Below are 12,790 nucleotides of genomic sequence, written 5' to 3'. Positions count from 1 at the left end.
ATGTATCCGTGGCAAAAAATACAAAAAAATTCCTATGTGTAGGAAAAAACTGCTTGGATGGATAGTAGGCCAGACTATATTTTCTTCGCAACGGATACATTTCCTGGGTTTTATTTTTCACGAAACATCACACGTGAGTAGACTTGGCATCCGAGTTTGATATCCACACACTGCCATAGTTTAATCAACCAATTTATACATAAATTTACTAACGAAACCAAACTAAAACCAAAGTTCGTTCGAAAGATCATACGATGAACTAACTGTTGAATGTAGAAGTTCAGGTTCGAAATGCCGAAACCTGACAAAGACCATCCAAGGCTCTTTTTCTTCCCCTCTGCATCAGGAGAAAGCAGAGTTTCCCTGCCAATGGGAAACCAGGAGCTCTCGCGCAAAAATCCTTCCCAAGTAATTACATCTTATAATTAACCGCGAGTGAGTTACATTACATGCCGTGCCTCGAGTAGGAATTAGTGTACACCCAAGAAATATGAACATCTTACAACAACAACAAATTCTCGAACCCTATAAATGCGGGCGAACCTAGACCGGGACGGCCGCCTGGGGCGTCGGGGGCACCCGGTTCTCGACGGGGATCTCGGTGAACTCGGACAGGATGGCCCGGAACTCGTCGCCGCTCAGCGTCTCCTTCTCCAGGAGCACCTCCACGATCTTGTCCATGGCCACGCGGTTGTCCCTCACCTGCTGCAGGGCGATCTGGTAGGCCTGGTCCGACAGCTGCTTCACCGCCGAGTCGATGTCCAGCGCCAGCTTCTCCGACATGGAGTTCCGAGCCATCATCCGCATGATCACGTCCCCGCTCTGCGCCGCGTCCATTAGAGACCACGGGCCGATGTCCGACATGCCGAACGTCACCACCATCTGCAGCAGAAAAATTACGATCAGCACGATGAAACGTTTACATAAATCTGATGGATTAGCAGAAGCTGTTATGACAAAATGGGAGCATACCTGCTTGGCTAAGCCGGTGATCTGCTGCAGGTCACCAGCAGCTCCAGTGGTCACCTCAGAATCTCCGAATATGATCTCCTCAGCAGCTCTGCCGCCAAGGCCGCCGACAATTCTGGCGAAGAGCTGCTGCCTAGAGATGAGCGTTGGGTCATCCATGGGAATGAACCAGGTGAGACCACGGGCTTGACCCCTTGGAACTAAGGTAACCTTCTGGACGGGGTCATGGCCAGGCGTCAAAGTTCTGCAAAAAGTAACATCTTCAGATATGAACCAGGTTGTTGGGAAGTTTGTAATGCGAGTAATAAAAAAGAACGGGAAACGCCTGAAAGCATAAGCCTACAGTATCCTCTTCAGAGAGAAAAGCATTTTAACACACATAATGGTGCATGCAAAAGGAGGTCGGAAGTCTTCGCTAGCACAAAACAGTATCTAAATGCACTACAGAAATGCTGAGAAATCCATCAGATCCAATGCGGGATTCGAAGAGATGAAGATTCTCTCTTACCCGCAAACTGCATGCCCAACTTCGTGGTAAGCAACAAGGCTTTTGCTCTTCCCGTCTGTCATGACAGTTCCTTCCATACCAGCCACTATTCTGTCGATTGAATCATCAATCTCCTTCGAGGAAATTCCTGTCCTCCCACGTCGGCCTGCTAATATGGCTGCCTCATTCAGAAGATTCGCCAGGTCTGCTCCACTGAACCCAGGTGTTCTCATTGCAATGACCTCAAGGGAAACATCAGCATCGAACTTCTTGTTGCTACCGTGCACCTTGAGAATCTCTGTCCTTCCACGTACATCAGGAACATCAACACTCACCTGTGAAACAAGTTACGAGGTATATCCAAATGTTAAGCAAGATCCAGAATATTTAAAAATAGGTTCTAACAGGTTCCAAGTTTTAAGATATTCAAAGATAGTTCAAGCTCTGAACTAGAATTGGACTTGAGGTTTACAAGCACGTGAGAACCTCACTAAGATTTTTTTTTCTAAAACCTGTTGCAGGAATAATTGCAATGATAAGAACATGGAAATAGGGACATGCAAATTAAATTCCAGATTGATGTTATTAACCTTAAAAAAAGCTGGATAGAAACTAACCTGTCTGTCAAAGCGTCCAGGTCTAAGCAAAGCGGAATCCAAGATGTCAGCCCTGTTGGTGGCAGCAACAACAATGATGCCAGTGTTGCCCTCAAAACCATCCATCTCAGTCAGAAGCTGATTGAGAGTCTGCTCCCTTTCATCGTTCCCACCACCGATACCTGTTCCTCTTTGCCTCCCAACAGCATCAATTTCATCAACAAACACTATGCAAGGAGCATTCTCCTTGGCCTTCTTGAAGAGATCACGAACACGGGAGGCACCAACACCAACAAACATCTCCACGAACTCAGAACCCGATATCGAGAAGAATGGCACGCCAGCCTCTCCTGCGATCGCCTTGGCAAGCAAAGTCTTACCAGTTCCAGGAGGACCAACAAGCAGCACACCCTTGGGAATGCGGGCACCAACGGCGGTGAACCTCTCTGGCTTCTTCAGGAACTCAACCACTTCCATGAAGTCTTGCTTTGCTTCGTCAACACCAGCAACATCATCGAAGGTAACACCGGTGTTGGGCTCCATCTGGAACTTGGCCTTGGACTGGCCAAAACCAAGAGGAAAGCCAGGCCCACCAGGTCCACCCATGCCACCAGACCCTCCTCTTCTCGACAGCAAGAACAGACCGCCGATAAGGATAAGCGGGAAGGCCAAGTTCCCGATAAGGTTGAAGAGGAGATTACCGGAGTCCTCCTGCTGGTTGTGTGCAGCAAAGTCAATGTTCTTCTCCCTCAACTTCTGGAGAAGCTCCTGGCTGAGGCCGGGAAGCTGCACACGGACTCTCTGCACACGGTTGCCGAGCTCGGGAGAAATGGCCTCCACGATAGCAATGGTCCCGTTCTCAAACAGGTCGACCTTCTTCACCCTGTCCTTGTCGAGGTACTCAAGGAACCTCGAGTAGGACATCCTGGAGGAAGACACACCCTGGTCATCGGCGAGAGCCTTGTTGGCAGTCAGCAAGGCGGGCAGGCCGACTCCTCCGAGCGCAAGCTTCAGAAGCTTCCTCTTAGAATCGTTCGGCTTGTGCTCCAGGGAGGCGGTCACGGACACTGGCCTCTGCGCGACGCCGCTCGAGGGGAGTGCTCCGAAGGGGAGCAGCCCTTTCGCTGCAAGACTCATGGATGGCGCCATGTTTGCTTACTGCAGATGAAATGAAAGGAGATGCCATCAGCATGAATCAGAGACAGAACATAATTAATTGCTGTCGTCCGCATCAATCAGAGAGAGAAGGAATTAATTCTTGCAAAAGCAAATTTTGCACGCAGGCAAGTACTTTTCCTAAGCGTTTGATGCTCTGTATCATCGATTCAGTTGGATGAAATCGAGCAATGGTACGAGCAGAAGTCCTATCAGCATCGTAAATCAGAAGAACACACCCCCTAAGTCTGAAGTCTGAACAATTTGTTTCATTTTGGACAGTGGCTACCACCAAGCCTTGGCATGTAAAATGTTTCACAGCAAGAAGGTTTTGTCCAGCAGACAAGAGCTCCTCCTGATGAAGAACTACTAGAATGGAACCAGACGAAACACAGGTGCCAGCAACCAACCATTACAAGCAACTAGAGCTATGAATCTACCCCCTCAAAGTGCTCCCAGCAGCTTGTATGTGCTTCAGATTACTGTACTAGCTACTAACTGAGATGATGAGCAATCTAAACGGTCTCACTAACCTCGCAGCTACCAGAACCTAGATTAGCAGCACCATACCATCCATCCACCTCCCCAGCCCGACTCATCCCACAGAAATCGCTCCAGGCAGACACCCAGACGAACACTAGTACCACACCAACGCTTGCCCCAGAACCACAGGCGGGAGGGAAAACAACGGAATCTCGCGGGGTACCACCGCACAGGGCTCAAGCAAGCGGAAATTTGGAAGAAATCAAATCACGGGAGCTCAGCTCAGTCGGTGGGGCAAGAGGCGTGACGCACCTGAGTTGGATCGGGGCCGGGGAAGAAGAGGGAGAGGGGGGGCTGTGAGGGGAGAGGGGTGAGCCGAGCTGAGCGTATAAGTAGCGGGGTGGGGACTGACTGGCCGACGAGGAGCTGGCGGCCGCAGATTTTTCTCCTCCTCCCCCGGCTCTGCCTCGCGGTGGTGGTTTTGTGTCCTCCGGTGGTGCGCAGTTGCGTGGGGATTTCGGCAGGGGGGAGGGGATGGGCGACGTGGGCGGCTCTGCTCCCACAGCGCCGATAAGGAAGAGATGAGCCCACATAGACGTAAACCGGCCGCGTAGAAGAAAACGACCCTCGCCTCTGAGCCTCCCAGTGAGAATGGACCGTGCTATTTTCCCGTGGACGATGGCCTCGGCGTCGTGGCTGGGCTCGCGCTCACGCAACAACCTCTGGACCCGTGTCCTGTCGTCGCGTGCCAAGGAAGAGAGTGGCTGTGGCTGTGGTAGTACAATCAGCTGCTCGTCGGACCTTGCCTAAGCCTCGTGTCGCCTCAAGACTTCAGAGACACCTTTTCCCGCTTATTTGTTTTCCTTTCATACTTGTACTGGACTACTGGTAAGGAATTTTGTCTAGGTGTACAATAAGCGTCTCTTTGATATAAGGATTGGAGTTTATTTCCCAAAAAATACAAGAAGCCCGTCGGCTGATGCGCATGTCTGTATCTATAATCTATAATACCTAAATAGTTCATCCCCACTATTTTATTTCTTTTGACATGCAGCCTATCCACATCAGCAGCCTAGCCACATAAGCACTCAATTACAGGCTTACAGATGGGGCCAATCCCAAATTGACCAGTGTAGACCAGCGATTAGAGCATGTACAATGGAGGCAGCAGGAAGGTGCTGCTCCCGTACATACACATCGGCTAGGAGAGCTGGGGCCATCGCTGATATTAACTATCACCCAACGCACGCACTGCTTCAGAGGTCCCTGCATGCTGCACCCTTTTCTCTCTTTCTTTCTCTCTCCTTTTTCCTACTCTGCTTTTCATCCAAGCACCAGCCTCCTCTGCAGGCAGCACCTGCCACCTTGAGGCTGTCAGTTCATTGCCACGATGGCATCCGAACCTAGGTGGCCTGCGGAGCATCACCTCTGAAGCTAACCGTTGGCCATGCCCTTAGAACGTCACATCAGCTTCCGTTACCAGCTCACAGGACGATGGTCCACACGCGCACTAGCGTACAGACTGACGTCTCTTGCTCGGTTGCTCGATTCGGCCCACCCATCTCATGCATTCTCATTGCAAAAAAAACATCATTAGCAGTTAAAAAAAGGCTCTCGTGAGTTGTCTCTCGGGTGTGAGCCAACCCAGTTTTTTCTCCCCAAAAGGACCAACCTTTCCTGGTGATGAGGTTATGTACCTAGGATAGGGTCATATGGACCCATCTAGGATACCCTACCCAAGGACATCCTTAGAAGAAGCTACCTTCCAGTCGACCAAGAGGGACTTCACTCGACGATGAAGATAGCCACTCGACCATGAAGCCAACCACTCGACGGCCAGGAGACCTAAAGCCACTCAGCACGCAACGGTCTGTCATTAAGTAGCTTTAATAGTCTTCATGGCACTTTACGAGGGCGTTACTAGTAACCCCCTATCTTAATGTACTTTAAACCCTGCATAACTGAGGGCCGGAGGGGTCTGGCGGACTCTATATAAGCCACCCCCTCCTCAGTGTAAAGGGTTCGCACCCCTGTAACTCATATACACAGAAACCAGTCGACCGCCTCCGGGCTCCGAGACGTAGGGCTGTTACTTCCTCCGAGAAGGGCCTGAACTCGCTAAACACTCGTGTGTACAACTACTCCATAGCTAGGATCATGCCTCTCCATACCTACCCCCCATTCTACTGTCAGACTCAGAACCACGACAGTTGGCGCCCGCCGTGGGGCATGTGTCTTAGCGACTTTTTGGAGAAGTTGCAATTTGTCCGATTGCCTTCATCATGGTTTCTGGCGGGGCTCTGGTCGAGGGCCGCGAGATCCGTCTCGGTGCGCTCGCCTTCATCGCCGACGACTCCGCTTGGCTCCAGGAGGCACCACTCGACATCGACGCGCTCCCCGTCCGCGGGGCGACGCACTTTCGGGCGTGTGTCCGTGGCGTCCTACTGCGGCAGCCATCGACCCCATACCGGTTGGCTCCTGTGCCGTCCTCCCTCCCTGTCTCCCGCCAGCACAAGCGCTCCGGTCAGTCGAGACTTCAGCGATGGGTGAGGCACACAGTGGCTCGCCAATCGGCCACCACCCAAGTCGCGGCAATTGAGCCCGACGAATCTCTCTACGGCCTGTTCGATCTGTCGACTGGCTCCGTGGAGACTGCATCCGAGTGCGACAGCAGTGATCCAGCGGCGGAGGTCCTGATGGTCAATGGGCCTCGTAGCCCTCCCGGTTTCCCCCACGCTGACGGGATGGACGACGGAGGCGACCCCGCTCAGGCCCACGAAGAATATCAGCCCGAGCCACTCACTTCTCAGCAAAAGGAAGATCTTCATTGCCGGAACATGGATGCCCTGCATACTTCCATCGCAGGAGAAACTCCTGAGGCTCGTGCCTTGGAAGAGGCGCGTTTGGCCAACTTGGCTGAACGCACTCGACTGGAGAACCTCCAGCGAGCACTCGACGAGCATGCTCGTCAACGAGTACCTGACTCCAGACGACTCAGCTCTTTCCTCAACCGACTCAGGTATATCGAACCCCGATTCAGAATTTGGCAGCTGCAGCCCGTATAGCAGGGTCAATTCAGCCCTCCCAGTCGGAGGCTGGAAGAGGCTTGATGCAGATCAGGGATTTGCTCCGGGCGGCAGGAGATCAGAATTCAGTTGTGTCACAGTCGCACAACAAGATTCACAGTCGATCCATCGCTACGAATACTGTTCAGTCGGCTCACAGCCCAAGGTCACCTTCGAGGCGCGTGGGACGTGAAGGCCGGCGGGACCACTATGATGACCGATTTGACCGTGACGATAGGCGTCGAGTGCCCACTCCTCCCCCAAGAAGTGGGTCTAACGCTCATTGGCAGCAAGATGACAGGCGCGAGCTCAGTGTTGGACGGAGAGCTCCGATCGATCCCAGAGAACCAGGCTTTGACACGAGATCCGTCATCGTGCAAGGTTTGGTCGACCGGAACAGAGCTCATAGAGGTGGCCATGACAGAGATGTGCCCACTAGCAGCCGAGCCCATGTTTCAGGTCCAGAATGCTTTAGCAGAGCCATCAGAGCCGCAGTGATACCCCCCAATTTCAGGTTGGCGACTGGGGTAAGTAAGTTCACCGGAGAATCCAAGCCTGAAACTTGGCTTGAAGACTACCGAGTGGAGGTACAGATTGGTGGTGGTAATGGTGAGGTGGCCATGAAGCATTTTCCACTCATGCTAGAGGGTTCGGCCAGGGCGTGGTTGAATCAGTTAGCTCCTAGCAACATCTACACCTGGGAAGATCTTTCCCGAGTGTTCGTCAGGACGTTTGAAGGAACTTGCAAGCGACCGGCTGGATTGACAGAGCTGCAAGTCTGCGTACAAAAGTCGAGTGAAACACTCAGAGATTACATCCAGAGATGGATCACCTTGCATCATACTGTGGAGAATGTGTCGGACCATCAAGCGGTCTGCGCCTTCAAGGATGGTGTCAAGAACAGAGAGCTGAGCCTGAAGTTTGGTCGAACCGAAGATATGACCCTGGGTCGAATGATGGAGATTGCCACCAAATACGCCAACGGTGAAGAAGAGGACAGGCTTCGGAGTGGCAAGTATAAGACGAGTCAGTCGGAAAAAGGAAACTCCAGTCGGAAACATAAGCGGAAGGCCGAGCCAGCTGCTCCTGGAGAAGCTCTGGCCGTGAGTCAGGGCAAATTCAAAGGGAGTCCCAAAGGATCTTGGAACCCCAAGAAGGTAAAGGATAAAGAAGGTAATGACGTGATGGATCTACCGTGTCACATCCACACGAAGAAAGATGAGGAGGGTAACTTCATCTACCCGAAACATACCACTCGCCAGTGCCGGCTCTTAATCCAGCAGTTTCAAGGGAAACAACCCAAGGACAAAGAGAAGGAGTCGGACAAGGCTGAGGACAAAGAGGACAGTGATGGAGAGTACCCTCATGTCAATTCCACCCTGATGATTTTTGCTGACGTAGAGAGCAAAAGTCGACTGAAAGTGATCAACCGAGAGGTCAATATGGTCGCCCCGGCGATACCAAGCTATCTGAAATGGTCGCAAACTCCCATTACGTTCGACCAATCCGATCACCCCACTCACATTGCCACCCCTGGGAGGCAAGTGCTGGTGGTCGACCCCGTCGTCGAAGGCACTTGACTGACGAAGGTCTTGATGGATGGCGGCAGTGGGTTGAATATATTGTATGCAGAGATGCTCAAGGGAATGGGCATTCCGATGTCCAGGCTCAGCTCCAGCAACATGAGTTTTCACGGAGTCATTCCTGGGAAGAAGGCTGAGTCACTCGGTCAAATAGCTCTGGACGTAGTGTTCGGCGACTCGAAGCATTTCCGCAAAGAGAAGCTGACGTTTGAAGTCGTGGATTTCCAGAGCGCTTACCACGCTATTTTGGGAAGGCCAGCCTATGCCCGCTTCATGGCTCGACCATGTTATGTGTACCTCAAATTAAAGATGCCTGGCCCCAAGGGCGTGATCACTATCACTGGCAGTCGGAAGAAGGCAGAAGAGTGTTTCCAGAAAGGCTCGAAGATCGTCGATGCCCAGATAACAGTGGTAGAGCTGGAGAAATATAAGAAAAATGCAGATTCGAGTGATTTGCTGCGGGCCAAGAAACCCGCCACAGAGTCAGCGTTCCAATCGTCAGGGGAGACGAAGCCAGTTCATATCCACCCGACTGACCCCAACGCAGCTCCGACCCATATTTCCACAACACTCGACTCTAAATAGAAAGAAGCGCTCATCTAGTTCCTCCATGAGAACTGGGACATCTTCGCATGGAAGCCAGCTAACATGCCAGGTGTTCCCAGGGGACTAGCTGAGCATCGCCTTAGAGTCGACTCAAAAGCGAAACCTGTTAAGGAACATCTTCGACGGTCCGCCGTTCAGAAGAAAAAAGCCATTGGCGAGGAGGTGGCTCGACTCCTTGCAGCAGAGTTTATCCGAGAGATATACTACTCCGAGTGGCTCGCCAATGTCGTCATGGTTCCCAAGAAGGACAACTCACTTCGCATGTGCATTGATTTCAAACATATCAATCGGGCTGCCCAAAATATCATTTTCCTCTCCCTCGCATCGACCAAATTGTCGACTCGACTGCGGGGTGCGAGAGACTGTCTTTTTTAGACGCCTATTCCGGTTATCATCAGATCCGTCTGTATGGACCTGACGAAATCAAAACAACTTTCACCACTCCATTCGGGTGCTTCTGCTATATCACCATGCCATTCGGTCTCAAGAATGCCGGAGCCACGTTCATGAGAATGATTCAAAAGTGTTTACTCACTCAAATCAGTCGGAATGTGGAAGCATACATGGATGATATCGTGGTCAAGTCACGAAAGGGTTCCGACCTGTTGACTGACCTAGCTGAAACATTTGCCAATCTCAGGAGATATGATATCAACTTCAATCCATCAAAGTGCACATTCGAAGAGCCTGGCAGAAAGTTACTCGATTTTCTCGTTTCAGAGCGAGGAATCGATGCTAATCCAGAAAAAGTTAGCACCATACTCCGAATGAAATGCCCTGTGCGTGTGCACGATGTCCAGAAGCTTACTGGATGCTTGGCCACGTTAAGTCGATTCATCTCTCGCCTCGGTGAAAAGGCGTTGCCCCTTTACCGACTGATGAGGAAGGCAGACAAGTTCAAGTGGACTCCAGAAGCTGATGCATCGTTTGCCGAGCTAAAAGCTCTGCTCTCCACCCAGCCGGTGCTTGCTGCTCCAATCAGCAAAGAGCCTTTGTTGCTTTACATTGCAGCCACATGACAAGTCGTCAGTACAGTACTTACGGTCGAGCAGGAAGAAGAAGGTAAAACCTTCAAAGTTCAGCGCCCAATGTATTATCTTTCTGAAGTTTTGACCCCATCGAAGCAAAGATATCCTCATTATCAGAAGCTCGTATATGGGATCTACATGACCATGAAGAAGGTTGCCCATTATTTCTCTGATCATGACATTACAGTCGTCAGTGACGCACCATTGTCAGAGATTCTGCACAACAGAGATGCAACTGGTCGAGTGGCTAAATGGGCGATTGAACTCCTTCCCCTTGATATCAAATTTGAGGCAAAGAAAGCCATTAAGTCCCAGGCTATAGCAGATTTCCTTGCCGAGTGGATCGAACAGCAGCAGCCGACTCAAGTTCACTCGGAGCATTGGACCATGTTCTTTGATGGCTCTAAGATGTTAAATGGTTCTGGTGCTGGGGTAGTTTTGGTTTCCCCCCGAGGAGATAAGCTCGGATATGTGCTCCAGATCCACTTTGATTTCTCCAACAATGAAGCAGAATATGAAGCACTTTTTTATGGGTTACGCATGGCCATTTCACTCGGCGTCCGTCGCCTTATGGTTTATGGCGACTCAGATTTGGTGGTCAATCAAGTGATGAAGGAGTGGGACGTTAGAAGCCCAGCCATGACTGGATACTGCAATGAAGTGAGGAATCTTGAAAAGAAATTCGAAGGGTTAGAACTCCATCACGTTCCTCGACTGAAAAATCAAGCAGCCGATGACTTGGCGAAGATAGGTTCCAAGAGGGAAGCCATTCCGAGTGGTGTGTTTTTGGAGCATGTTCACACACCATCGGTTCAAGAAGATCCTTCACTGAAGAAGTCCCGCAGCCCAAAAGCGCCACAGATCCGACTGAAGTCGAGGTCCCAGCTGTGGTCGACTTGATCATGGAAGTTTTGGTCATCACTCCCGATTGGACAGTGCCCTATATCGCCTATATTTTGAAAAAAGAACTCCCGAGAATGAGGAAGAGGCTCGGGAGATCGTCCGCCGATCCAAAGCCTTCACCGTCATGAGGGGTCAATTATACAGAGAAAGTGCGACTGGAGTCAGCCAGAAATGCATAACACCGGAGGAAGGTCGAATGATTCTCAACGACATCCACTCGGGGACCTGTGGCCATCATGCGTCTTCTCGGACCATTGTGGCTAAAGCATACCGAGCTGGTTTTTATTGGCCCAGAGCGAATGAAATGGCAAAGGAGATAGTCGACAAGTGTGAGGGATGTCAATTTTACTCCAATATGTCACACAAGCCCGCCTCAGCTTTAAAGACCATACCACTTGTTTGGCCCTTTGCAGTATGGGGGCTGGATATGGTCGGCCCTTTGAGAATAGGCAGAAGCGGTTTCACCCATGTGGTGGTAGCAGTCGACAAGTTCACCAAGTGGATTGAGGCCAAACCCATCAAGAACCTCGATGCCGGTACTGCTGTCAGCTTCATCAGAGAACTGATATTCAGATATGGAGTCCCGCACAGCATCATCACTGATAACGGGTCGAACTTCGATTCCGAAGAATTCAGAGCTTTCTGCACATCTCAAGGCACACGAGTCGACTATGCTTCAGTCGCCCATCCACAGTCGAATGGACAGGCAGAACGAGCCAACGGTTTGATTCTCAAAGGGCTGAAACCCCGTTTGATGCATGATCTTAAGCATGAGGCTGGTGCATGGGTCGATGAACTTCCCTCCGTGCTTTGGGGGTTAAGGACCACGCCCAACCGGTCGACTGGAAGAACTCCATTCTTCTTGGTCTACGGAGCTGAAGCAGTCTTGCCGAGTGATCTTCTCCACAATGCTCCCCGGGTCAAGCTCTACACCGAAGCTGAAGCGGAACAAGCACGGCAAGATGCAGTCAACCTTTTAGAGGAAGAAAGAGAGATGGCTCTGATCAGATCGACCATTTATCAACAAGACTTGCGTCGCTTCCACGCCAAAAACGTGAAGAGTCGAGCCTTCCAGCAAGGGGATTTAGTTCTCCGAGTGGATCAGCAGAAGCCACACAAGCTTGCTCCTTCTTGGGAAGGCCCCTTCATCGTCACCAAGGTTCTCCACAATGGAGCATACCGTCTTTACAATGTCGAGCATCAGATTGACGAGCCCCGATCTTGGAACGCGGAGCTTCTCCGCCCCTTTTACACTTAAGTATTCACTCGGGTGAGTTGTAATAAAAGTACTTCTGTAGTTTATTTATCAAAGACAAGAGCTTTATAATTTCCCCAGTAATTGTTATTACTTTCGTCCACATAAAACAATCCCCCAGTGGGTGGCTTGGCCACGAATCCGATTCGCCTAAGTCTGTAAAAAATCCTAACCGAGTGGTGAGCCAGTCTCCCACACGAAGGCTTAGCTGCGAAATCCGTTTCGCCTAAGATAAACAAAATCCTACCGAGTGGTAAGCCAGCCTTCCACTCGGAGGCTTAGCTGCAGTCCAAGTACTCGCCTAAGATAAACAAAATCCTACCGAGTGGTAAGCCAGCCTTCCACTCGGAGGCTTAGCTGCAGTACAAGTACTCGCCTAAGATAAACAAAATCCTATCGAGTGGTAAGCCAGCCTTCCACTCGGAGGCTTAGCTGCAGTACAAGTACTCGCCTAAGGTAAACAAAATCCTACCGAGTGGTAAGCCAGCCTTCCACTCGGAGGCTTAGCTGCAGTCCAAGTACTCGCCTAAGATAAACAAAATCCTATCGAGTGGTAAGCCAGCCTTCCACTCGGAGGCTTAGCTGCAGTCCAAGTACTCGCCTAAGATAAACAAAATCCTACCGAGTAGTAAGCCAGCCTTCCACTCGGAGGCTTAGCTG

At 51.0% G+C, this 12,790-nt stretch overlaps 1 protein-coding gene across 1 annotated transcript; it reads right to left on the bottom strand.

The window, feature by feature from the left end:
• Positions 1 to 385: 385 nt before the first annotated feature.
• On the bottom strand, positions 386 to 4,237 carry LOC119341981 (ATP-dependent zinc metalloprotease FTSH 2, chloroplastic-like). The gene is made up of 5 exons (XM_037613829.1): positions 4,003 to 4,237; positions 2,074 to 3,210; positions 1,478 to 1,791; positions 973 to 1,213; positions 386 to 882 (listed from the first exon to the last, which is right to left on the bottom strand). Exons 2-5 carry the CDS (start codon positions 3,199 to 3,201, stop codon positions 544 to 546), a joined length of 2,022 nt encoding a protein of 673 aa, XP_037469726.1. The 5' UTR covers positions 3,202 to 3,210; positions 4,003 to 4,237; the 3' UTR covers positions 386 to 543.
• Between the last annotated feature and the right edge of the window lie 8,553 nt (positions 4,238 to 12,790).

Source organism: Triticum dicoccoides, chromosome 7B (genome assembly GCF_002162155.2).
Source record: "Triticum dicoccoides isolate Atlit2015 ecotype Zavitan chromosome 7B, WEW_v2.0, whole genome shotgun sequence".
Lineage (NCBI taxonomy): Eukaryota > Viridiplantae > Streptophyta > Magnoliopsida > Poales > Poaceae > Triticum > Triticum dicoccoides.
The sequence above is the reverse complement of the archived record's forward strand: the minus strand, read 5'-3'. Positions and strand labels throughout refer to the sequence as shown.

Excerpts from the sequence above, each read along its gene's own strand:
- LOC119341981 (XM_037613829.1), bottom strand. The coding sequence starts at position 3,201 with ATGGCGCCATCCATGAGTCTTGCAGCGAAAGGGCTGCTCCCCTTCGGA. Across the intron at positions 1,792-2,073 it reads CTGGACGCTTTGACAGACAG|GTGAGTGTTGATGTTCCTGA; the intron begins GTTAGTTTCTAT and ends CTTGTTTCACAG. Across the intron at positions 1,214-1,477 it reads GTTGGGCATGCAGTTTGCGG|AACTTTGACGCCTGGCCATG; the intron begins GTAAGAGAGAAT and ends TACTTTTTGCAG.